This window comes from Erinaceus europaeus, chromosome 4, assembly GCF_950295315.1.
Source record: "Erinaceus europaeus chromosome 4, mEriEur2.1, whole genome shotgun sequence".
NCBI classification, from domain to species: Eukaryota; Metazoa; Chordata; class Mammalia; order Eulipotyphla; family Erinaceidae; genus Erinaceus; species Erinaceus europaeus.
Genome location: NC_080165.1, coordinates 74,920,171 through 74,945,639, shown reverse-complemented (window position 1 = coordinate 74,945,639; position 25,469 = coordinate 74,920,171). Strand labels below are relative to the sequence as shown.

At 35.5% G+C, this 25,469-nt stretch overlaps 1 protein-coding gene across 8 annotated transcripts in view; it reads left to right on the top strand.

The window, feature by feature from the left end:
* Window positions 1–25,469, top strand: part of FAM135A (family with sequence similarity 135 member A) — a 95,846-nt gene that overhangs the window by 50,702 nt on the left and 19,675 nt on the right. For 6 of the 8 annotated variants that reach the window (XM_007529033.3, XM_060189984.1, XM_060189982.1 and 3 more), the window contains 8 exons: window positions 40–89; window positions 915–1,070; window positions 9,254–9,327; window positions 12,534–12,688; window positions 12,907–15,253; window positions 17,990–18,147; window positions 23,362–23,453; window positions 24,812–24,909. In XM_007529033.3, coding sequence (XP_007529095.2) covers window positions 40–89; window positions 915–1,070; window positions 9,254–9,327; window positions 12,534–12,688; window positions 12,907–15,253; window positions 17,990–18,147; window positions 23,362–23,453; window positions 24,812–24,909 — 3,130 coding nt within the window. The remainder of the gene's footprint in view (window positions 1–39; window positions 90–914; window positions 1,071–9,253; window positions 9,328–12,533; window positions 12,689–12,906; window positions 15,254–17,989; window positions 18,148–23,361; window positions 23,454–24,811; window positions 24,910–25,469) is intronic. The other 2 variants (XM_060189987.1, XM_060189986.1) reach the window with 1 other exon arrangement.

Below are 25,469 nucleotides of genomic sequence, written 5' to 3'. Positions count from 1 at the left end.
ACTGAAATCTTTTCCCTAATTATTCTTTGTTCCTTTCAGAGGAAATGGATATAGAAATTCGACTTAGTGAACTATGTGAAGAAGTTAAGGTACTTGGAGGATTTTAAAATTACATTAAGTTATGTGAATGAATTCTTTCATAGCCTAAATGTTTTGTCTAAGAAAACTTGGTTACTTATTATCTTTCTTATGATAGTGTAGGACTTGAACCTTTAACTGCAGAGCATCAGGCATTATTTATTTACATAAACACCATTGTGTTATCTCTCCTGCAACAATCAACATTCTTAACTTTTATCAGCAGTTTATGACTAAATCAGTGGATCATTTTAAGTATTACTTGCTTTTACTTCCTGAGGAGAATGAGCTCATTCTGAGTGTTGTGTCTGTACAGTGTAGACTCTAGCATTTGAAATGTGTGCAACAGTAGTCAGTAAATTAATTGTTGAGAGAGAGCAAGAACCAGTGAACAACTCTGTAAAAGCATTATATCAAATAATATAATTAGAAGAAGTAAGGAAAACAGAAGTTTGTGGAAGGTTTTTGTTTGTCTTTAACTTAAGAATCACTTTATTGGGGGAATGTTTTTTATACAGTTGTCAGGAAGATACATTTCCATATTTTCCCATGGTAGATATCAGTACATCTCATCCTTCACCTCTCTGTCTACTACTGTGCCATAAATTCCCCAAGCTGTTCTTAGGAAATGCATAATGTTTGTAATACTTATTTATAAATGGGGGGGGGGGTTGGCTAGAGCATCACTCAGAAACATGTGATGTCCCAGATTAAACTGGGAACCTCATACTTATGAGTTCAAGAGATAGTTCCTTTGTATTAATATTTTCAATAACACGTTTAGATATGCCACATTCTCAAAATACAGTGAAGGTTTTTTTTTCTTGTCATTTCAGAAAATAGAGAATCCTGATGAACTGGCAGAACTTATAAATATGAATCTTGCACAACTTTGCTCACTTTTAATGGCATTATGGGGACAGTTTCTGGAAGTCATAACACTACATGAAGAGCTAAGAGCATTATTAGCACACGAACACCATACTTTGAGGGTAAGTTAGTGCATGTAAATTCGTGTTTTTATTTATCTTAGAAATTTGCATTGTGTGAAGTCTGATATTTATTTAATATGCTGAAAAGTCAGCATTGTATTGTTTGACTTCTGCAGTTAATAGAATATAAATGTTGAGTTCATTACCTATATCAGTCACAAACCCTGTTAGTAAACAGAATCATTTAAATGTAAATGAAATGGAAAATAAATGACAGGAGGTAGCACCTGGCATCCACGAGCAGGCTTTATAGCCAAGTCTCACTAATAAAAATCAGGGACTAGAGATCCATCTCAAATGAAGAGAGAGTCTCTTCTTCCTCTGATTTTCCTTTCTCCCCTCTGTTCTCCTTCTTCCACCTCTGGGAGAGTGGAAGTGGAACAAGAGATTAAACTTTATGGTCAGAGACTAGATGGTACACACAGCTTTGAGAAATGTGGGTAAAGGAAGAACACCAAGACAAAAATTAAGTTTATAGAAAACTGAAATGCTAAAAAATAACTGAAAATTTATCTACAGAATTTACTTTTTCCAGCCCTATTTCAGGTACCAAAATAGAATCTACTTAAACCCTCAAAGAATCAAGACAGTGATAGGTATAATTTAAACACAAGGAGGACAGTTGGAATGAACTTGAGATCAACTTGTGTACAATATAAAGCATAGATAAGTTTGTAGATAGCCCTACATATATACCACCTGGTAACCTCAAAACAAAAGTCTTACATGAAACTTATAAGTTGAAAATGAAACTTAAGCATTTTACAAGTTAGGTAGATGGTAACATACAAGATAGGACTTGTAAAACTTGATAAACTGTAAAAATACCCTGAAAGCACATAACAAAACAAGTATTTATGCATCATTAATTTCTATAGGAAGAGAGAGAACTCATTATATAGGATATATGCCTTGCCATGTTCACAGGCCAAATTTAAACTGTAGCACCACATAGGAGGTACTACGGCACCAAAAGAATCTCTTCTGCTATGGTTGGTCAGTGTCTGTCTCTGTCTCTCTCTGTCTCTGTCTCTCTCTCTGTTTCTATCTGAATAAAAATATGACCCATATGGGGGTTGGGCAGTAGCACACTGGGTTAAGCGCACATAGTACCAAGCACAAGGACCACATAAGAATGCCAGTTCAAGCTCCCAGCTCCCCACCTACAGGGGGTCGCTTCACAAACAGAGAAGCAGGTCTGTAGGTGTCTATCTTTCTCTCTTCTCCCTATCTCCATCTTCCACTCCTCTCTCAATTTCTCTGTCCTATCCAAAAAGAAAAAGAAAAAAAAATGTCATATTAAAAATAAAAATATGACCCAGAGCAGTACAATAGCAGATGTGCAAAGACACATCTCTAAAATAACAATAATAACAGAAATAATTTTTATAAATGTTAGTGGTCTGAAATCACCAGTCAAAATGAAAGTAGTTACTACATGGATTATAAAGTAAAACAGAACCATGTTAGCTCCAAATATAAATGTAAGTTTAAAGTAAAAGATTTAAAAGCAGAGTTGGCAGATGGCACACCTAGTGGAGCATACAGTTTACCATGCAAAAGAACCTGTGTCTGAGCTTTAGGTCACTACATGGTAGAACCTTCAGGGTGGGGTGGAGGGAGCTTCACAAGTGGTAGAGTGGTGCTACAGCAACTCTCTATCTCTCTCTGCCTCTCTAGAGAAAAGGAAAAAAAATTAAATAGCTATTGAGAGAAATGATGTTGTGCAGGCACTTAGCCACACTGATAAGCCAACTTAACACTTAAGTAGTATTTAACAGGACAGTTGTTAAGACATGGGTACAATTTTTTATATCCCCATGACAGGTATCTATATACCATTCCCATCACCAGCTTAAGCAATCCTTTTCTACCATCATGCACTGGGTTCCCAATGTGGAAAGCAATCAGTAACCTTTAAAAGACAGGGCAGTCATACTTGTGTAAAATATACTTAAAATTTAAAAAATTGCAGTCAAGTAACTAGTGATTTAATAATAATTTACAAAATTATATGGTATAATTCCATACCATTCCCACCACTGTTAAATCGCTAATAAAAAATAAAATAAAATTTTAAAAATCCTAGTGACTTTAAGAATTATGCTATTTTACTCTGCACTGTATATGAGCAACAAAGTGTAGATAACAACACATCTCTTTACATCATTTTACTAAACATTTGAAACCCTTTATTAAGACCTACTACTTAGAAAATGAATCCTTTCAAACTAGTACTACTCATTGCGAATGCATCTAATCTAGAGTTCTATTGGAATTTTACAAGGAAATTAATGTCTACACATAATTCTCACACAACATCAATTCTGCAACCCATAGAGTATTGAGTATTCAGACTTTCAAGTCTTATTGGTAGTATTTACATTTCATAATGATATGGCTACCATAGATAATGATTCTGCTAATGAATCCAACAAAATACATTGAAAAACTTATGGAAAGGATTGACCATTCTAGGTGCCATAAAGACATTCATGATTGATGAGAGGAGATTGAAAAAATGATGTCTGAAGGAGTTTGGAAGAAATTTATTTGACCTTTTTCCTTTTTCATGACATTAGTGGGGGATATATAGCCAGGAGATCAGTGAAATTGTTTTCTTGAAATGGATTCAACTTCTGGTTAACATGCTGATGTAATTGTTGAAACAAGAAGAAAGAATTTACAGTTTTACATACACTTAGTTGATGAAGCAGCTGCAGGATTTAGGAGAATTAACTAACATTTAAGAAGTTTAAATATGAGTAAAATGCTGCCAGTGTTGTAACCCTACAGAAAAGTCTTCATGAAAGGAAGAATTGCATCAGTTCAGCAAATTTCATTTTTCTAATTTTAAAATTAGCCACAACTACTAGGTCAGGTCTTCAGTAATTACTTAGGTCAGTCAATAGCCATCAACATCAAGACAAGATCACTCACTCTAAAGAGAGAGAGGGAAAACACAGAGTGAAACTTGGACTATATGTGGCCTGTCAAAACCAAGGGCTCGATGGAGCTTGAAGAAATCATGTTAAGTGAAATAAGTCAGAAACAGAAGGATGAATATGGGATGATATCACTTTCAAGCAGAAGTTGAAAAACAAGATCAGGAGAGAAAACACAAGTAGAGCCTGAACTGGAGTTGGTGTAGTGCACCAAAGTAAAAGACTATGGGGTGGGTAGAGGGGAGAGTACCAGTCCAAAAAGGGTGACAGAAGACCTAGTGGGGGTTGTATTGTTACATGGAAAACTGGGAAATGTTATGCATGTATAAACTATTGTATTTACTGTCGAGTGTAACACATTAATCCCCCAATAAAGAAATTTTAAAAAAAGGGGCTCTGGGAGAAGGGGTTGAAAGGGTACTGACTCAATACACAATGGTAGAGAAGGAATTAGCTGTTAGTAGAATAGAAGTGTTGTATAGATACCTAATGCAGGAAGATAAAAAAGTGTACTCATGTGACAACTACTTTCTTATAAACCATTATCTCCTTAATAAAACAAAAATTTAAGGAAGATTATAGCTCACTGAAGGTTTACATATTGGTTAGTATTTTTAGCAGTGTTTTTAATATAAGTTCATTGTTTAGACATGATGCTACTGTGTATTTCATAGACTGTGTGGAGAAAACATACTGGGAAACAAACAAAAAAACTATAGTTTAACTTGCTTTATTACAATATTCACTTGTTGTCTGGAACCATACCTATTATCTCGAAAGTGTACCTGTATTATTTCTAATATTACAAATATGACTCAGTAATTTATTTGATAGGTCAGAGAGATTAAGAGGAGAGTGGGAGATAGGCTGAGAGGGAAAGGCAGCTCTATTGCACTACTCATGAAACTCCTTCTCTGAAGGTGGGAACTGGAGGCTTGAACCTTGGTCCTTGCACATGGTAACATATGCTTCCTAGTGGTTGTGCCATTGCCTAGCCCTCTATTTAGCAATTTAAACAACAAAGATTGGCACATGTAGGAAAACTTAACTCTGTATGACATTAATACCTATTTTGAATGCTCAGAGACTTGTCTCCTAGCTCTGCTAGATTTTAAATAGCTAAATTACTAATTAAGTGATTTTAAATTTTTATTTATTTTTATTTTGATAGTACAAAGAGAAATTGAGAGAGGAGGAAGAGATAGAGTAGGAGAGAAACACCTACAGCACCGCTTCACCACTTGTGAAGCTTCCCCTCTGCAGATGGAGACTGTAGGCTTGAATCGTAGGTCCCTATGCATAGTCATGTGTCTAATCAAACTGGTGCATCACTGCCCAGCCCCTTAAGTGATTTTTTAAATTAAGGTACATACACAAAGCTTGTTTTACAAACATGTAGCAAAGTAGTAATATTTATACATTATTATCATTTTTTTAACTTGCCACTGGGTTATGGATAGGGTTCAGTGCTGGCACTATAAATCCACCATTTCCTGTCTCCCTGTGGCCATTTTTTTCCTTTTTTTTTTCCTTTTCTGTTTTATTGGATAGGACAGAGAGGAAGAGAGGGGAAGAGGAGACAAACAGAGGAGAGAAAAAGACACCTGAAGACCTGCTTCACCACTTGTGAAGCTTCCCCCCTGCAGGTATGGAGTAAGGATCTCAATCCCAGTTCCATCCACATGGTAATATGTGCACTTAACTGGGTACACCACCACCCAACCCCCTATATTATTTATGTCCTTGGTTTATGCTGTAAGTTAGCAATTTCTCTAGTTAAGTCTTTTGTCCAAAATTTTTGTGTTGCTATCAGGTGGAAATCATACATTAGTTCTGTTCACATAATACAGTTAATAAAGTTATACAATGTCACATCACCAAAAAAAAAAAAAAAACAGTGTGGGGGGCTGGGTGGTGGCACACCTGGTTGAGTACACGTATTACAATGCGCTAGGACTCGGGTTTGAGCCCCCGGTCCCTGCCTGCTTGGGAAATCTTTGCAAGTGGTAAAGCAGTGGGGCAAGTGTCTCTCTATCTCTATCACCTCTCTCCCTCTCTATCACCCCCTTCCCTCTTGATTTCTGGCTGTCTATCCAATAAAGGTAATTTTTTTTAAAAGTGGGAGAAAGTTTAGAAAGAGAACTTCATTTGAGGACAAAGAGGAAGGCAAATACTTTTTGATAATGAGGATTCTTAATTCAGAAGGGAATAAGTTGTTTGATGCGAGTGATTTGGAATTTCTCAAATTTTTCATTTGAATCTCATGTTTATCACTTGTTAGTTATATTATCATGACGAGCTGTTTGACCTCTCTGTGCTCAGTTTCTTCTCTTATTAGGTAAATATAATCCCAAGATATTACTCAATGTTTTTTGTATAAAATCCTGTACTTAACTTCCTGTTACCAAAAGAAAAATATTAAACTAATGCCCACTTTTATAGATTTCATATAATTTAAATCAAAGAATAAAAAATATGATACTTAGGGGACTGGGTGATGGCACAACTGATTGAGTGTACACATTACTGTGTGCAAGGATTGAGTTCAAACCCCTTGTCCCCACCTGCAGTGAGGAAACACTTCACTAGCAGTGAAGCAGTATTACAGATGTCTTCTTTCTTTCTCCTTCTGTCTCCCTTCCCCCTTCTCTGTCCTATCAAAAACTGAGTGTTTTTCAAATACTAAAATGTATAGAGAGAGTACATAATACAATGTTTGATTAACACTATGCTGTCAAGAAATGTTTAACTATTAGAGGAATTAAAAAAGAGAGAAGTGAAAGCCCAGCAGCAGCTACAAGAATACAGATTATTCAGTCTGCATTATTTATATTTTATAGCCATCAGGGAAAACAATAATAGCTATATAAACTATCTGTTTTTTCTTCATCTTTCTCTTAATGTTAGAGAGGAAGAGACAGTTGGACAGTGTTTAAAAGTAAAGATGTAAATTGTCTCATACTTCTCGCTCATTGACTTGTTACTTTTATGATCCTTTCTCACTTGCTTAGGTAAACAAGTTTAGCCAATCAACTGGCCAAATCTTGATAAAAATCCACTATATATTTAAAACAAAGAACTTATACCATATTCCATTTTTAAAAAAGAATATATGTATTATAATTTCTCTTTCCTGCCTTTATCCTGCAAATGAAATCTTTTTAACATTTTTAACTCTTAACTTACACTGCTCTTAAAATTGACAACACTTTACCTGTATAAGAACTTAAAAGTTTAAATTGTAAATATGATAAAAGAAATATTCATCTAGTTTGACCAATATTTACCAAATGCTTATTTCTATGCCATCCTAAGATATATGTTTGGGGTGATAGGAAAGATCATAAACATTTTCTGTCATAATAAGTCAGAAAGCAGGACTGCTGCAGTTGATCTCACAGGCTGGAGCCCTGGGTTCATCTTCAAGCACCACGCTGACTTGACTTGGTTCATCACTAAAGCACTTGCTTTGTATGCACAGGGCCATGGGTTCAATTCCTGGCACCACAGGAGAGTAACAAAGGTAGAAGAAGTTGAACTTCATGGATGATAAAGTGGTGCTTTCATAATTCATCTCGCTCTCTCATAGACACCCTATTGTCTCTCCCATAAAAAAAATGTTAAGAGAGAAAGAAAAAAAAAGAACATTACACCTTAGGATGAGAGACAATTAACATATACAGATATTTTAAGGAAAAATGTAAATGCTATAATAAAAATAATAGCTTATATTCATTTTCCAGATTATAAACTACATTATCTTGTTTATTCTTTACAGTGGACCTATATGTAGAATAAATATTATGTAAATTGAAAATTGCTGTCCAAAACTTCAGGGTGAAAGGCTCATTGCTGGGCTAGCGTCACAAGTGGGAGAGAGGATCCAGGAACCAAGCTCGTGGCTAGTAATACAAATCTTTATTCATGAGGGTGCCCCAGAGTTGGATTAAGCCACGTGGTGGCTGCCACTTGGCGGCCACCTCCCGCTCTACAAGCCAGCCCTTCTCCAGGTCGGGACACAGGAGAGAAAAGAGAGAGAAACTAGGAACAGAAGTGGGCTTTATAGGGTAAAACCAGAAGTGACAAGTCTTGATGGAGATGGCTGGGAAAAGAGGTGGAGAAAAAAAAAGGGAAGGTAGAAAGCTTCTGTAGCAACCGTTGCTAGGGTTTTAAGTGGTGGGACTAATGTACCCCTGCAGGCAGGCCAGGTCTCCTCTCGAGGTAGAAAGAAGATTGATCAGGCAAAACAATGATTATGTAAATAAGCCATACTATCAGCAGTGCGGGATGGGGGGGGCTGCCCAACAGCTCATATTTACAGTGTCAGTAAGTTAGTCATATTAGATGGTGTACCATTGAATTCCGGACACATATTACAGTAGAAGTGCTAGCCAATTTTATCGTGTTTCCCATGTGCTAGACAATATTTTATGCTAAGGATATCATGGTATATAAAATACCGAATCTTGGGGCCAGGTGGTGAAAAACCTGGTTGAGTGCACATGTTACAGTGCACAAGGATCTGGGTTTGAGCCCCCTGCGCCCACCTACAGGGGGAAAGCTTCGTGAGTGGTAAATCAGGGCTGCAGATGTCTCTCTGTCTCTCTCCCTCTATCTCCCCCTTCCCTCTCAATTTCTGGCTGTCCCTATCTAATAAGTAAAGATAATTAAAATGTTTTGATAAAATACAGAATATCTGTTATTAAGGATAAATAATGGATCTACATTATAAACCTAAATTTCTCTTATGTTCTATTATTTCTTTAATTTCATGCATTTGGTTGATTAATTTTTACAGTGATGAGTATTCTTTCCTTAACATCCCACTCTTCTGTAGACATTTTTAATATGCCATATTGTGAAGGAGGTACCTCAGTAGTCAAGCACAGGAATTGCATGTGTTAGGGCCTGAGTTTGACCTTGGTTCTACCTGGTCCAGAGAGGTAGTCTGGGTTTCTCTATTCTCTCTCTATAAAATCAACCAGGAAGACAGCTCTGCCTTTTAGAGCATCAACTTGGCATGTTAATGCCCCAGAGGTTATATATTCAATCACTGGCATGTTAATCAACTTGGTATATTAATGCCCCAGAAGTTATATGTTCAGTCCCTGGGACCACCTTGTTCCAGAGTTTCTGTCATTGCTTTGGTGTTCTTCTCCACCCTCTTCTCTCATTCTCTAATAATAAACAGCTATTTAAATGTACCATATAACTCACACTCTTTTTGTAATTTTTCAGGTACGTAGATTTTCAGAGGCATTCTTTTGTTTTGAGCATCCAAGACGAGCTGCCATTGCATACCAGGAACTTCAGTGAGTAACATAAACTCAAAAGTTTTAATGAATTTAGTTCTTTTTACATAAGTTAATCACCTCAAATTTTATTAGTGACAGAACATATATATACAATAGAAGAAATTAGTGGAATTTGAAGTTCAGAAATCCTATGTTCAAATTGAGTTTAATTTTATTATTTTATAAAAACCTCAAACCTAATGTATTTCACTCTTACTTCAGCTGTACTATAATTATGGTTTTGCCATACATCTCTGGCTTCAGACTTGAGTCTAACCATCTTATGCTACCTTTATTTTTGCAAGTTGGAACCTCTTGACATTTATCATTCTGCAATACAGATTTTTCTCAAGTGTATGACTAGTGCTTGCTACAGTTGTGTAAATGATTTGCAGTTTAAATGTCTAAATTAGATTCCTTTCATTTCTATTGAGTATATTAAGATTGGTTTACTTTGGCTTTGAAAAATGTTTTGAAGGCATTGTGTTGAACAAAAGACGTCAGACATAAAAGAGTAAATACTGTGATTTTCATTCATACAAAGTTTGGAGTAGGCAAGACATTAACTTGGGTTGGTAGTATGAGTGGAAAGACATGAACATTCTAAGTAAAATAAGATATTTTGTACCATGTGCCCATTTGTCAAAATCAAACATCTAAACTTTGTATATTTCAGCGCCAGTAAATTAAACTTTTATAAGACTATAAATAATAGAGCGTGTTGTTACAAAATGAAAGTGCAGGTGAAACAAGAGGGCAAAAGGTTAATTATTGAAGCTAAATGATAATATTTACTATAATTTGAAATTTTCTGTAAGAAAGTATTTGTTTTAAAGAACTCTTTTATATAGGAAGTTATATACCTTGCTTTAAATAGCTTTAGTTGTTAATAAATGTTAACAGTAACAGTAACATAGACTGCTTTTTTTTTTCCCCAATTGTCATTAAATTACTAGGCATTAGAATTTTGGGGGTGGGGAGATAGCATAGTGGTCATGCAAAAAGACTATACCTGAGGCACTAAAGGTTCAATCCTCAGCACCACTATAAGCTAAACAGGGCTCTGAGTTAAAAAAAAAAAAAAAAAAAAAAAAAACTAATTTTTGGATTTTGTGCTAATTTTAGCAAGTTAAAAAGTTTAGATATAGGGAGTCGGGCAGTAACGCAGCGGGTGAAGCACAGGTGGCACAAAGTGCAAGGACCGGCATATGGATCCCTTTTCAAGGCCCCAGTTCCCCACCTTCAGGGGAGTTGTTTCACAGGCGGTGAAGCAGGTCTGCAGATGTCTATCTTTCTCTCCTGCTCTCTATCTTCCCTCCTCTCTCCATTTCTCTCTGTCCTGTCCAACAACAAAGACATCAATAATAACAATAACTACAACAATAAAACAACAAGGGCAACAAAAGGGAATAAATAAATAATAATTTTTTTCTTTTTTTTTAATTTAAGAAAGGAGACATTAACAAAACCATAGAATAAGAGGGTTACAGTTCCGCACAATTCCCATAACCCAATCTCCATATCCCATCCCCTCCCCATATTCCATCCCCTCCCCTGATAGCCTTCCTATTCTCTATCTCTCTGGGAGTATGGATCCAGGGTCGTTGTGGGTTGCAGAGGGTGGAAGGTCTGGCTTCTGTAATTGCTTCCCCGCTGAACATGGGCGTTGATTGGTCGATCCATACTCCCAGTCTGCATCTCTCTTTCCCTAGTAGGGCTCTGATAAAATATTTTTTTAAAAAATGTTTCGATATAAAGTATAGATAACTCAGTTTGAAATAGAATAGGATGAATTGCATAAATTATCAAAAAGACTACAATTGTTTTATTTAATTAGTGATTTAATAATGATCAACAAGGCTGGGATAAGAGGGGTACAATTCCATACAATTCCCACCACTAGAGTTTTATATCCCATCCTCTCCATTGGAAGTGTCCCTGTTCTTTATCCCTTTGGGAATATGGACCAAAGATCTTTATGGAGTGCAGAAGATGAGAGGTCTGGCTTCTGTAATTGCTTCTCTGCTGGACATGGGCATTGGCAGGTCAATGCATATATACCCCCACCCTGTTTCTGTCTTTTCCTAGTGAGACAGAGCTCTGGGGAAGTTGGGTTCCAGGATACATTGGTGATGTTATCTACCCAGGGAAGTTGGCATCATGGTAGCATCTGCAACTTGGTGGCTGAAAAGCATTAAGATATAAAGCAGAGGGGGCCAGGCAGTAGCATAGCAGGTTAAGCGCACATGGCGCGAAACGCAAGGACCATCCTAAGAATCCCGATTTGAGCCCCTGGTTCCCCACCTACAGAGGGGTCACTTCACAGGTGGTGAAGCAGGTCTGCAGGTGTCTATCTCTGTCTCCCTCTCTGTCTTCCCCTCCTTTCTCGATTTTTCTCTGTCTTGTCCAACAACAACAGCAATGAAAACAATAATAATAACAAGGGCAACGTAATGGGAAAAATGGCATCCAAGAGCATGGAGTTCCAGCAATAACCCTAGGGGCAAAAAAGAAAATATTTTAAAAAAAAGATAGAAAGCAGAACAAATTGTTTAATGATCGTGAACCTAAAGGTAAGAGTATAGCAGATGATATTTGCAGTCTTCATGTTGGAAGAAAGTAGGAAGTCTATTTTAGATATATTCTGATGGACCAGGACTTTGCTAGTTTTTGTCTGGGCTGGACAGCTAATGTGCAGGTGGGTTAAAAGTATTGTCTGAGAGGATTATATCAGAGTTGGTAATAGGACCAGAAAGCTGGATTAGGGAAAAATAATTTGGGAAATTTGGGAAAAGTAAGTATATAAATACCATTAACCATAAACCCTATCTGTCTGACCCAGGGCCCACATCTATTTGTATTTAGCACAGGAGTCTGTGTAACCTCTGCTTCCCTGTCGGTCTGACCTCACATTCCATAGTCACAGCTACAAACATTCTAGGCTGCATTCATTTTAGGATGAACTTCCTCAAGTGGCAGAGTATGTTGACCCAGCCTCCCTTTGGAGAGTGGTGAAATTATACTACTGTTGTTCTACATTGAGGGCAAGGTCCTGTAACAAGACCATAACTTTAAAAAATAATAATTTACTGTCAGTACATCCTACTTTGTATTATCTTGAGGGAAAGGGATCAATATGATTGAGGGGAAATGAAAGAATAGAATCTATAAATTGGAATTGGGTATAATTTTTAAAATTATAGTCTGACTTAAATATTTTTCAGTGCTCAGAGTCATCTACAGATGTGTACCGCTATCAAAAATACTTCCTTCTGCAGTTCTCTTCCACCTCTACCTATTGAATGTAGTGAATTAGATGGAGACCTGAATTCATTACCTATAATCTTTGAAGATAGGTATTTAGATTCAGTTACTGAAGGTAAGTATGATCAATCTATAAACTATTAACCTATCTGTGTCACTTCCAGTGTTTTCTTCCTAATAAGCATAAAACCATTTCCTAATGTGGGGTTGGTTTTTCTTTCTAGATTTATATATTTTTGAGGTATTAGAAAGTTATAGTTAGAAAAACGTAGTTTTATTCATGAGTTTGCACAACTTGTTTTAAATCTGAATTTTTTTTCCTTTGGATAAAAGACTTAGATCCACCCTGGATGGGAGTTCAGAATCTTCAGAGATCAGAGTCCAATAGAATGGATAAATATGTGACTGAAGAAAGCTCTATAGCTGGACTTTCTAGCCCAGAGTTGAAAGTCAAACCTGCTGGTGCCTCCAATTTTTGGTTTACAGAAGGTGAAAAGCAGCTAACAAAATCTGTGAAAGGAAAGAATGAAGAATCAAATAAATCCAAAGTTAAGGTTACTAAACTCATAAAAACAATGAAACCTGAAAACACAAAAAAATTAATAAAACAAAACTCTAAGGATTCTGTGGTTTTGGTAGGCTACAAATGTTTGAAAAGCACAGCATCAGACGATCTCTCTAAATGCTCTGAAGGCAGTCCTTCACATAGTCAGAAGGAAGGCCTGGATCCCACAATGTGTGGATATAATTTTGACCTAAAGACCTCCATCAGACAGACAAGCCAAAAGGAAGCTAGCTATTTGCCAACTAATACAGAGAGAACTGAACAAAAGTCTTCAGATATTGAAAATGTGCTACCAGATCTTTTTGATACTTTGAACTCTGGCAGCCTAAATCTTTGTGCAAATTTGTCCATTTCAGGTAAACTTGGTATCTCCCAGGAAGATAGTGAAATTACTCAAGTGGAACACAGTATGACATCCAGAAGTTTATCAGACGATTATAATGATCATCAAATAACTCCAGCCTCAGGAATTGGGACAATTGAAGTACAGCCCTGTGATAAAGATTCTTTTAGTGAAGAGAAAATAACTTTTAAAATAGGACCTTGGACAAAACTCCAACAAGATGAAACATTTGTGGATAATATACAACTACCCAACTTTGAGTCCATAGAATATAATGGTAAATCTAAATCTCTAGAAATAACTCCTGAAAAGGAAACTTTGCAGGAATCAAAGTGTATTTCTACTGGAGAATCTTTAGCTAAATTAAGATGTAATTTGCCTGCTTCCTCTACTAAAGAATATCATCTTGTATTAAGTGGAGATGCAATTAAGTTACCGGATATTAATGCTACATATGCCTCATCTAGATTTTCAGATTCAGGTGTTGAAAGTGAACCAAGTTCTTTTGCAACACATCCAAACCCTGATCTAGTTTTGGAAACTGTGCAAGAGCAAGGTCCTTACAACAGTGAAAGATTATTTCCTCAATTTTTGATGAAACCTGATTATAATGTAAAATTTTCATTAGGAAGTCACTGTACTGAAAGTACAAGTGCTTTAAGTGAAATACAGTCATCTTTGACATCTATAAACTCTCTACCTTCAGATGATGAACTGTCACCTGATGAAAATTCTAAGAAACCTGTTATACCTGAATGCCACTTAAGTGATAGCAAAACTGTATTAAGTCTAGCAACAATTAATTTGCCAAAATGTGATGATAGTAAAAAGTCAAGTATTATTTTGCAACAACAGAATGCTGTATTTTCAGGACATTTGTTGGACAGTGAAACTATAGGAATACATTCTTTAAATTCAAGCACTAAAGACCCTTTACAATTTGTTTTTTCAGATGAAGATACTTCCAGTGATGTGAAAAATATCTGTAGCTCCAAACCTAACTTGGACACTATTTGTAAAGGATTCCAGAGTCCTGATAAATCTAATAACTCTGCTGGGACAGCACTTACATTAAATTCAAAAATGCTTTCTTTAGACACTCCTAGTGTTTCAGGTTCTGTTTCTACTAATACAGAAGTGAGTGAAGATAGAACTGTGAAAAGAAAAAATAGTGATGCACTAAGTCCCAAACAAATAAATTCAGAAACCCCTATAGTTACAAATGAAAATCATCTAGGTACAACTGATCCTCTTTCAGCCAGTCCTGATATGGTAAAAGAAGGGCTTGTGGAGAATTATTTTGGTTGTCAGAGAAATACTAATATTCCTGATACATGTACAAATAGATACAGCAATTCAGTTAATCCTCAAAAGGATACTTCTGAAAAAGAAATTAGTGAGCAACAAAAGGTTAAAGAGAATGAGGAGGAAGAGCAGGATCAACAAATGATTCAAAATGGATATTACGAAGAAATATATTATTCAGCTTTTGATGCAACAGTAAATGCACACTATTCAAGTGGAGATATAGTAGAAGAAAAAAGACTTATAAAATCAGAAAAAATGAGTCAATATCTTCGGGATGATATAAATATGCCTACTGTCTATACTTCTGGTTGTCTGTCTTTTCCATCTGCACCGCGAGATTCTCCTTGTAGTGCAAAATACTCCAAAAGTAAATCTGATGCCATTACAAAGCAGCCAAGCAGCACTTCTTCTAACATCACATCAATTTCCTGGTATGAAAATTCACCAAAACCTCAAATACAAGCGTAAGTAATGGGAGACTATAGCATGTACTACTAAACATACATGTTTGTATGTATGTATATATAAAGAAAACAGTAGATATCCCAAGTCCTCTTTCTGTAATACAAACAAAAAAAAATACTTCTTTGATTAGCTATCTAAAACGGAGAGATGAACTCAATTACACTATGACAAATAAACCTATAAGCTGAAACTCATATTCTATAAGCTGAAACTCATATTCTATAAGCTGAACATTCCTGATATAAATTTCCACTGGTAGTTTTATGTTTGAGCTATAAAATAATTGAGGTTTAAACCTTTTTGTTATCGGTACCTCATTGTTCCACTATCTTCCAGATAAAAGCTAGGTTTAGGAGGCTTGTTGGTGGCACACCTGATTGAGCCACATGTGTTACAATGTATTACGACCTAGATTCAAGTCCCTGCTCCCCACCTACAGGGAGAAGCTTCACAAGTGATAAAGCTATGCTATTCCTCTATACTTCTCTGTAGTAATTTAAAAAATAAAGGACTTGGCTTTGGCATGGCTGGGAGTGGGTTTAAACAAGCAAGACTATTAGGGTGGCACAATGGTATAGGACGTATATTTTAGGTATGGCAAAATAAACAGTTACCAGCAAGGGTGCAATAAGCTAGGCCTGTAACTCCATTAGTTAGTTACCATAAGTTCAGCCCCATGTGCTCATTTATTCCGGTTGCTGCAGGTCCTGGGAAACCTCAGTCGAGGCCACTGCGAGCCACAGAGGCGCTGGGAAATAAGTAAGAATAGGCCCAATCCATGAGGTTAATTACCAAGGTTTAAATTCACATGTGTGAGCCCCTGGAGAAGCGGCCATGATGAGGGTGATCATCTAGGAAAGCAGAGAGCCAGGAGCGAGCAGTCCAAACTGAGAGCAGGTAGTGCACAGCAACAGAGAGCGCTTCTGCCTGTTGCATACTTAGTTCCTTCCTGACATCAGCCTGATGTCATCCCGTATGTAAATTAGCCCACTCATCAGCTATATGCTAATCACATCACAACACCTCTCCCTACCCTCTCAATTTCACTCTCTGCCCAAAATTAAGATATAAAAGTAGATTTAAAAGTACATCTAGCAATGGTCAATATTAGGTAATGAATTATAGGTTAATAGAAACTTTTTAAAATTTTTTCCATTTTCTTGAGTTAATTGTTTATAGTTAGTTGCTGATGTTTAAGTAAACCTTCTCATCTCTCCATGACAGGTATCTACAAGATACTCTCTTCCCCAGCCTAGGCCCCTTTCCATCATTATCATGCCCCACTTGCTTCTTAAATTTATTCTTAAAATTGCTTCATCAAAGTCAGTGGTTTCCAGAATTATAACTTCATGATTCACTAAAAAAAAAATTGATGATAGCATAGGTTTACTAGCATGATAGTGGTTTTCAGTGTATTCTACTTTACCCAGAAAGAATTATAATCCTGGAACTAAAAGGTTTGGGCATATCTATAGTAGTGTTTTGGGTGTGAAGCAGAGAGAGAGAGCTAGACCACAGCACTGAAGCTTCCTTAAATTCAGTGGGACTGAGCTTAAACCTGGGTCAAGCACATAGCAAAGCAGCCCACTATCCAAGTGAGCTATTTATACATATAATTAAAAACCATAGTATCTAAAATTAATGAAACCAGTGAGGTAATTATGGCCTATTGAAGAATTTTGAGTATGCTGAGAAGCTATTTATACCACTTTAAAGGCACCTCAAATTATTTCTGAATCAGTAATGAAAATAATGGCCTATATATCTTGTTTGTCAGCACCTTTAAGTTTTGCTTTTATCAGTCCAAATGATACAATGTTTAAAATTGTTTTTGAGTGGCCTAGATGTGTCAACAGTGGATAAAACATTGGACTTGTAAACATGAGGTCCTATGCTCACTCCTCAGCATTGAATTTGCCAGAGTGATAGCCAGGTTCTCTTTCCCTCACTTTCTTTCTCATTCATAAATAAATATTTTTAAAAATTGTTTTGGGGACTGGCAAGATAGGTCACGTGAATAGTGTGCTTTCTTTGTCATGCACCCAACCTCCATGATACTGAAAGAAGCTTCAGTGCTGTATGATTTTTCTGTCTTTCTAACTGTAAAAAGTTACCCTGAAGTGGTAAAACCCAATAGCAACAAGTAGTTTTTGATGTTTGCAACCCCCAAGTTAATTAGACTTGGCACTCATTTTTAAATTTTTATCATACTTTTAGTTATAGCCCCCTCTTGGGTTTGCTCCTTCTTATTGGTATTTCTAGAGAAAAATACAAATAACTTAATATTCTCACTACTATATCTACCCTTCTCACTGCTGCACTTTATAGAACAATTCCATCCCTACCATGTCTATAGGATTGAAAAAGAGCAAACATTTGATTATATTATTATCATCAGGTGGTCATCTTTCCAATACACCCCTCTGTTTTTCTGTTCATATTGTATAGAATTTTAGAGAAGGTATAAGTCCACTCATTTTTGCAGTTGATTTCAAACTAACGGAATTTTTTTTTAGGTTTCAGGTTTAAAGTTTATGTTGATTGGATCAGAATATATATTAAAGATGGCTAATCTCTGTGGTTTCTAAATCATTGAGGTTGCTACATATTTTCATTACTTTAAAATGAAAGTTTTGGAATTTTCTTCTACAATTCTCTAAAGTCAGAAAATTTTTTTGGTTCTAAAATCAATATAATACTTAGTAAAGGATATCTTCTGTAATATTTTGCTTCAGCTTCCTTCAGGCAAAAGAAGAATTGAAGCAACTTAAGCTCCCTGGGTTCATGTACAGTGATGTTCCTCTGTTAGCATCCTCAATTCCTTATTTTAGCATTGAAGAAGATGGTTCTGAAGATGGAGTTCATCTCATTGTCTGTGTGCATGGTTTAGATGGTATGTAATATCTGTTGATGTAGTCCATAATAATTCAGTATGTTTTCTTTCCCTACTGGGAGTCATTGAGTTTTATTTAATCCTTAAATTGAAAATTAAAACTATTTAAATTAATTAAAATATCATTTTGAAATAGAAACATGCTTAATTTTGTTAAAGATCATGTTAGATTTTCTTAAATGTAAGTTTTTCATGGAACTAACATGTGACATGTGCCAACATTTTATTTAACTACATTTTTCTGTCTTTTCTTTGATTTCTAGTTAGCTGTCAATCATTTTACTTCTCTTTAATAGTCTTCCCAATCCCCTTCCAGCTTGATTGATTGAAAGAAGGGAAAAAAAAAAACAGTTAAGAAGATTCTACTAATTACAATATAATTAAAATTCTAATATCTGACTTTCGTGTTATGATTTTATGATCAATTTTGACTGCTCGGCAAATTATAGATTAGGAACTATGTGAGAAGATACAAAGTGGGAGTTGAGTGGTAGCACAGCGGTTAAGCGCAAGTGGCACAAAGCTCAAGGACTGGAGTTAAGGATCTCAGTTCAAGCCCCCAGCTTCCCACCTGCAGGGGAGTCGCTTCACAGGCAGTGAAGCAGGTCTGCAGGTGTCTTTCTCTCCCCCTCTCTGTCTTCTTCTCCTCTCTCCATTTCTTTCTGTCCTATCCAACAATGACATCAACAACAACAATAAAAACAACAAGGGCAACAAAATGGAAAATAAATAAATATAATAAAAAAGAAAAGATTCAAAGTATGTTTAAACTACAAAAGTACCACTGAACTATATGAGATTCTGTAAGAATGAATTGATAAAATATGTTGTGAATTATAAAAATAATAAATACATATTTGAACTATGAAAGTGAGATTTTATTTTTAAAAATCTTGACTCAAGAAATATAGTATCTTCAATACTAACTTCTTAACCACAATAATGATATTTTCAAGGAATTATCCCCCAAGAAATCATGGTCAGTTTTTTTTAAATGTTCAAGAAGTCCATTATGCCTGTTATATATAATTACATATATTATATAATTTAAATATATATTATTCCAAAATAATAGGAAAAAAGATGCTTATGGGTCAGAGAACTGGCTCGTGCCTTACAAGAATGAGGCCCAAGATTTCATCCTTCCCAACATAAGTGAGCAACAAAGACTGAATGAGTGGAATTTCTTGAAGAATAATGGAGCAGTGCATTGCTCTCTCACTTACTCACTGTCAACTCTCTCTCATAAAAAATAAAATAAAAATGAGGAGACTCAGTAGTAGAGCACATGCCTATCATGTGTGAGGCCTTGGCACCATATATAAAAAAAGTAAAAATAAAAAGAAATAAGCAGTGTTGAACATCAATAATAAAAAAAGGAAACAAAAAATGTAGAAGATCTGATGTTAAAAATGAAATACATCTTCCTGTGAAATTACTTAGAAATCAAGCTTTTGATTCATCTCTGTGTAAGGCAAGGCATAAATATGTGTCTTTAAATATTACTAGGGAGTTCTCTTTAAAATTATTCCAGTAAGCCTGCATAATATTCCTGAAATTGAGAAAAATTAAAAGATGGATCAATCTGACATAAATACATTTAATGAAAGTCTGGTAGTACTCAAGAAAATGATGACTGTGGGTAGATAAATATTAAAATGCCTAGAAAATATATTCAATAAATTTAAAGTTCTTGCTGTAACTAGGACTTAATTCCCAGGTTGTAAATATAAAGAAAACTTTCAAGCATGTATGTTTTATAATTTTAGCATTTTATTGGGGAGAGGTAATCATTTTAAGTACATTTGTTGAAACATGAGTACAGCTTCTCAAGTCCCAGTGATAGATGTCTGCAAAACACTCTCTCACATTCTAAGTCCTTTTCCACAATCATACACCAGGACCCCAGAGCTTCCACAGCCCATCCCCTGCTCGTCTTTCTCCTGAGTCCTTTGTTTTGTTGCAATACACTACACCTAGTCCAAGTTTTCCTTTACTGTTCTTGTTCTTTAAGTTCCACCTATGAGTGAGATCATCCAATACTCATCTTTCTTGTTTTGGCTTATCTCACTGAACACAATTCCTTCAAGTTTCCTCCAAGATGAGGCAAAGGAAATTACCTTATCATGGCTAACACTGTATACATAGACCACAACTTTTTTAACAACTCACTGTGAATGGACATATGCTTTGCTTCTAAGTTTGGGCTATTACAAATTGTACTATGAATATACATGTACATAGACATCTCTGTTTATGTTTGCTTTGGATAGATCCTCGGGAGACAACTTGTTGGGTTATAATGTAGGTCCACTTCTAGTGTTCTAGTGAATCTCTAGGCTGTTTTCCACAGGGTGTTGACCAATTTGCATTCCTACCAGCAGTGTAGAAGGGTTCCTATTTCCTTGCATCTTGGCCAGTACTTGTTTCTGTCATTTCTAATTGGTGATGTTCTCACTGTAAAGTGGTATCTCATTGTCATCTTTATTTACATTAACCTGATTATCAGTCACTTTGAGAATTTTTTCATAAGGCAAATCATTCTTTTCAATATCTTCTTTGCTGAAGATTCTGCATTGGAAGTCCTAGCTATGCCAGTTAGGCAAGAGAAAGGAATTAAAGGGATACAGATTAGAAGAGACAGTGTAGCGCAGTGGGTTAAGCACACATGGCGCAAAGTGCAAGCACCGGCGTAAGGATCCCGGTTCAAGCCCTCGACTCCCCACCTGCAGGGGAGTCGCTTCACAGGCGGTGAAGCAGGTCTGCAGGTGTCTCTCTTTCTCTCCCCCTCTCTGTCTTCCCTTCCTCTCTCCACTTCTCTCTGCCCTATCCAACAACAACAACAATAATAACTACAACAATAAATCAAGGGCAACAAAAGGGAATACATAAATATTTTTTAAAATACAAAAAAAAAGAAGAGACAGTGTAAACTTGTCATTCTTTGCAGATGGTATGATAGCATTCATAGAAAGTCTTTTAAAAATCTAGTAGAAAATTCCAAGAAATCATTAAACAATATAGTACAGTGGCAGGCTACAAAATTAATATACAAAAATTGGTGGCATTCCTCTATGCAAACACTAAATTAGAAGAAGAGATCTGAAAATTGATCCCAGTTACTATAGCAGCAAAAACAATCAGACATCTAGGAATAAACCTAACAAAAGAAGTAGAAGTTTGTATACTGAAAATTATGAGTCACTTTTCAAGAAATAGAAAAAGATACAAAGAAGGCAAAAAATATGGCATACTCATAGGTTGGAACAATTAACATCATCAAAACAACTGTTCTACCTAGAGTTATATACAGATTTGATGTGATTCCCATGAAGATCTTACGAAGTTTCTTTAACAGAATAGAACAAAACCTGTAAAAGAGAAAATACCTAAGATTGCCAAAGCAATCTTGGCGGGGGGAGAACAAGAGTGGAAACATCACACTTACTGACCTTAGTCTATGTTATTGGGCTATTATAATCAAAACTGCCTAGTCCTGGGACATAAAGAGACTCACAGATGAATAGAACAGACTTGAGAGCCCAGAAATAAGCCCCAATACCTATAAATGTAAGACTTTTTACAGTGGGTCCCAAAACATTAGAGAAAAGAGAATCTCTTCAACAGGTAGTGTTGAGAAAATTGAGTTGAGAAGTGCAGAAGAATGAAATGACCACTATATCTCACCACAAACAAAAGTCAACTCCAAATGGATCAAAATTTGCATGCTAGACCAGAAATCATTAAATATTCAGAGGAAAACATTGGCAGAATTCTTCTGTATGTAAGCTTTAAACATATCTTCAACTCTTGTTCAACTGCAGAGAAAACAAAACCAAAAACCAGTGAGACTACATCAAACTGAAAAGCTTTTACACAGAAACCACCACCAAAGCAGAAGACCCCCCAATGGAATGGAAGATCTGTACATTAGACAAAATGCTAATAGCCAAAATATAGAAATAACTCACTAAGCTTCAGCAACAACAACAAAAAAACATTAAAAAATGGGGAAAAGGACATGGACAGAATCTTTACCATTTATTCATTGATTATGAGAAAAAAAGAAAATGGGCCAGAGCACTGCCATGAGGGGGTGCTAGGGATTGCACCATGAGCATTATGTTGAGTTATCTCCCCAACTCTAAAGATTAAATTTATTAATAAGTATACAGCATCAATAAATCAATTAATTATTGATAAAATTCAATTTCCATTTCCAATTATTACTACTAAGCACCAAATTTCAAACTTTAAATAGCACTGAACTAGTAGATTAATATGATTAGGCCTGTATATAACCAACCTGTCGGGAAAACATATACTTTCATTAATAAAATATTAAAGTTGGTTCATTTAAGAATCAGAAAATCAGGCTCACCTAGTAGAGCTCTAACACGTTGTCATGCGTGATATTCAGGGTTCGAGGCCCAGAACCCCCCATGAGAATGCCTGCAGGTAAAAAGCTTCAGAATCAGTGAAAACGAGCTGCCATGCTTTCTTCCTTTCGGCTTCTCTGTCTTTCACCCTCTGTCTAGAAGAAAGAAAAAATAGGGCCTCTGGAAGTAGAGTTGTGCGGACACTGGGCCCTAGTCATAAAATAAGATTTTTTAAAAATCAGGAAATAAAAGACATCTTTATCATACTAAAATCTCTGTAAGATAAGTATTACAAAGGTAAAGTTAAAAAGTTAACAACTGATAATTATTTGTTTATATTCCAGTAAATTAAAGCTAACTGAAAAGTCACTAGTTTTAATACCGGCTTTTAGTTCATCATAATCTTTAATACAAATATTTCTGCTTCTAGATAATCTTTTAAGCTACCAGTTATAATAAACGTATCTTGGATTATTTAAATAGATTTTTATTTCTACCTCTATATCAATACCACCAAAACAAAATCAATAGATTAAATCTCAAATGCACTGTAACTTTGTTGAATGACTTCCTAGGTGATGGTAAGGAATATAGTAATTTTTTCATGGCTACTATACCCATGTGAGGACAATGAAATCATCAATGTGATGAGAGCCTCCTAAGAAATAAACTGTTCAAAGACATTTTGATGGAAATCAACCTCAAAATAAACATTGAGGACTATGTTTCAAAGTGCATAGGCCATATACTTGCCTTTAAGAACTATAAAAATATATATTGGTGTATTTTATACCTATTACTTTATCTCCTCGTGATAAACATTTTCGTTTTTTAGGTAACAGTGCAGACCTGCGATTAGTAAAAACTTACATTGAACTTGGACTGCCTGGGGGAAGAATTGATTTTCTCATGTCTGAGAGAAATCAGGTACAATATAGTGGTATTTTCAGTAGAAGTAAACATTTTTTAACTTGTTTCTGCCTTAATATTTGCTTACTACAAAGTAGCTATAGTAGTAGAAATAATTTTATGTCTGTAAAATTTAACATTAGTGCATATCTGCATTTTGTGTTTCTCGTAGTTTCTGCTCTTAGTTTTGTAGGCTTCCCCATAGTAACCCTCAGTTCTTAGACACTAGTAGAGTGCATGTCTGAGAATACTTCTCAATTCTGACACTATCTACATGGAAAAAACATCAGTCTCCCAACACTACCTACATTTCAAATGCCCACCACAAACCCAGGATAGCAATTGCTCTTGCAGTCACCCAGCTACCGACCGAGGTCTCCCCCTCCTCACACTTGAGCTGCTTTTACAGGCCCAGATTATTATCCATGGTTCCAGTGGACAGCAGATTCCCAAGATATGTTCCTCAGGTTTAATTAATATGCTTGAATAGCTCACAGAACCTAAGATACCTGTTTATTCAACAAATCTCTGCCTATTGTTGGTCATCCTGGGTTGTAAAGTAGAAAGACCTCAAAAAATATATAAGGCATAGAGGAAAGGCAGAGCTCCCATACTTCTCCCTTAGTCTTCACTTGTTCACCACCCCAAGAAGTTCTTGGAAGCTCCTCCTTTTTGTATTTTCATGGAAATATCATTGCATAGCCATAATTAAGTCACTAACCATTGGAAACTAAATTATCTAGCCCTTCTATAGATTCCCACAAAAAGGGGAGAGGGTGAGGGCTGGATATATCAGATCTCTAATAATATCATTGGTTCTTCCTGGTTAAGCAACCAGCTGTCATTCATTAGTGCTTCCCCAAAAGATGTCTCATTAACATAACAAAAACCGTCAACACTGAAAATTCCATCTTTATGGGGAACTATGAGCCAAGAAATGTGATTAAAAATGAAATATGTATAAGAAACACCTTTTTGTTAACTGTATGACAAAATATATGACTATAACTTATGACATTGCATTATCCCAAAGAAGTAGAAATGATTTACAATTGGACTTACCAGCTCACTATGTGTGACCTTTTTAGAAATTCATATTTATTGCATATACAATATTTCATTAATTCAGTCATTATAAATAACCTTATATTAAATCCTGGTAGTCAGTTAAACAGTTTCTTAAATAAAGCAGATGGTATTAAAAGCAGTGGACATTTTTCATAGAAATTCTTTTAATAATTTCCTTAGAATAAATTCATTTGTAATCTTATAATAAATTTGCTAATCATATTTTCAGCACTTAAAATATTTATATTTAGTTTTTTGTGTAATTATGCATACTCAGTATACAATTTATCTGTCTTGGTTTTGTTTAGAATGATACTTTTGCTGATTTTGATAGCATGACGGATCGCCTTCTGGATGAGATAATTCAATATATTCAAATATATAGTCTAACAGTCTCAAAAATAAGGTAACTTCTATAATGTTATGCAACTTAATTTTATATCTGTGAATTAACAGAACTAAACATATTTATGGTATATGTACTGTTTTAAAATATAGGATGCCACAACTCTAACTTAAAAAGAAGTTTTTTTAAAAAAAGGGTCATGTATCAAGATTCTATGAATTATTCAAAATTGGCAAAGACAAATAGATTAATAACTGCTTAGGACTGGGAGGAAGGATAGGACATAGAAAGGTGATGGCTAGATTATACAATTTCCTTTTTGAAATGGTGAAAATGCTCTCTTTCAGTAGTTGTTCAAGCCTACTAAAACCATTTTTCTGTACTTCTTAAGTTGTTGGATTGTATAGTATGAATTCAATAATCAGTAAAAAGCAAGGTTGTAGGAAAGTGAGAATATATAAACAAATGGAATGACAAAAATTTTAGCTTCAAGACGGAGTCATTTTTGCACAAAGATATGATGACCAAACCATGTATAGCTCATGGTTTAGCAAGATTATTGTGACTAGGCATGAGTGGAAAAAAAAAAAAGTATTTTGTTTCTTCTAATCCAATAAAAA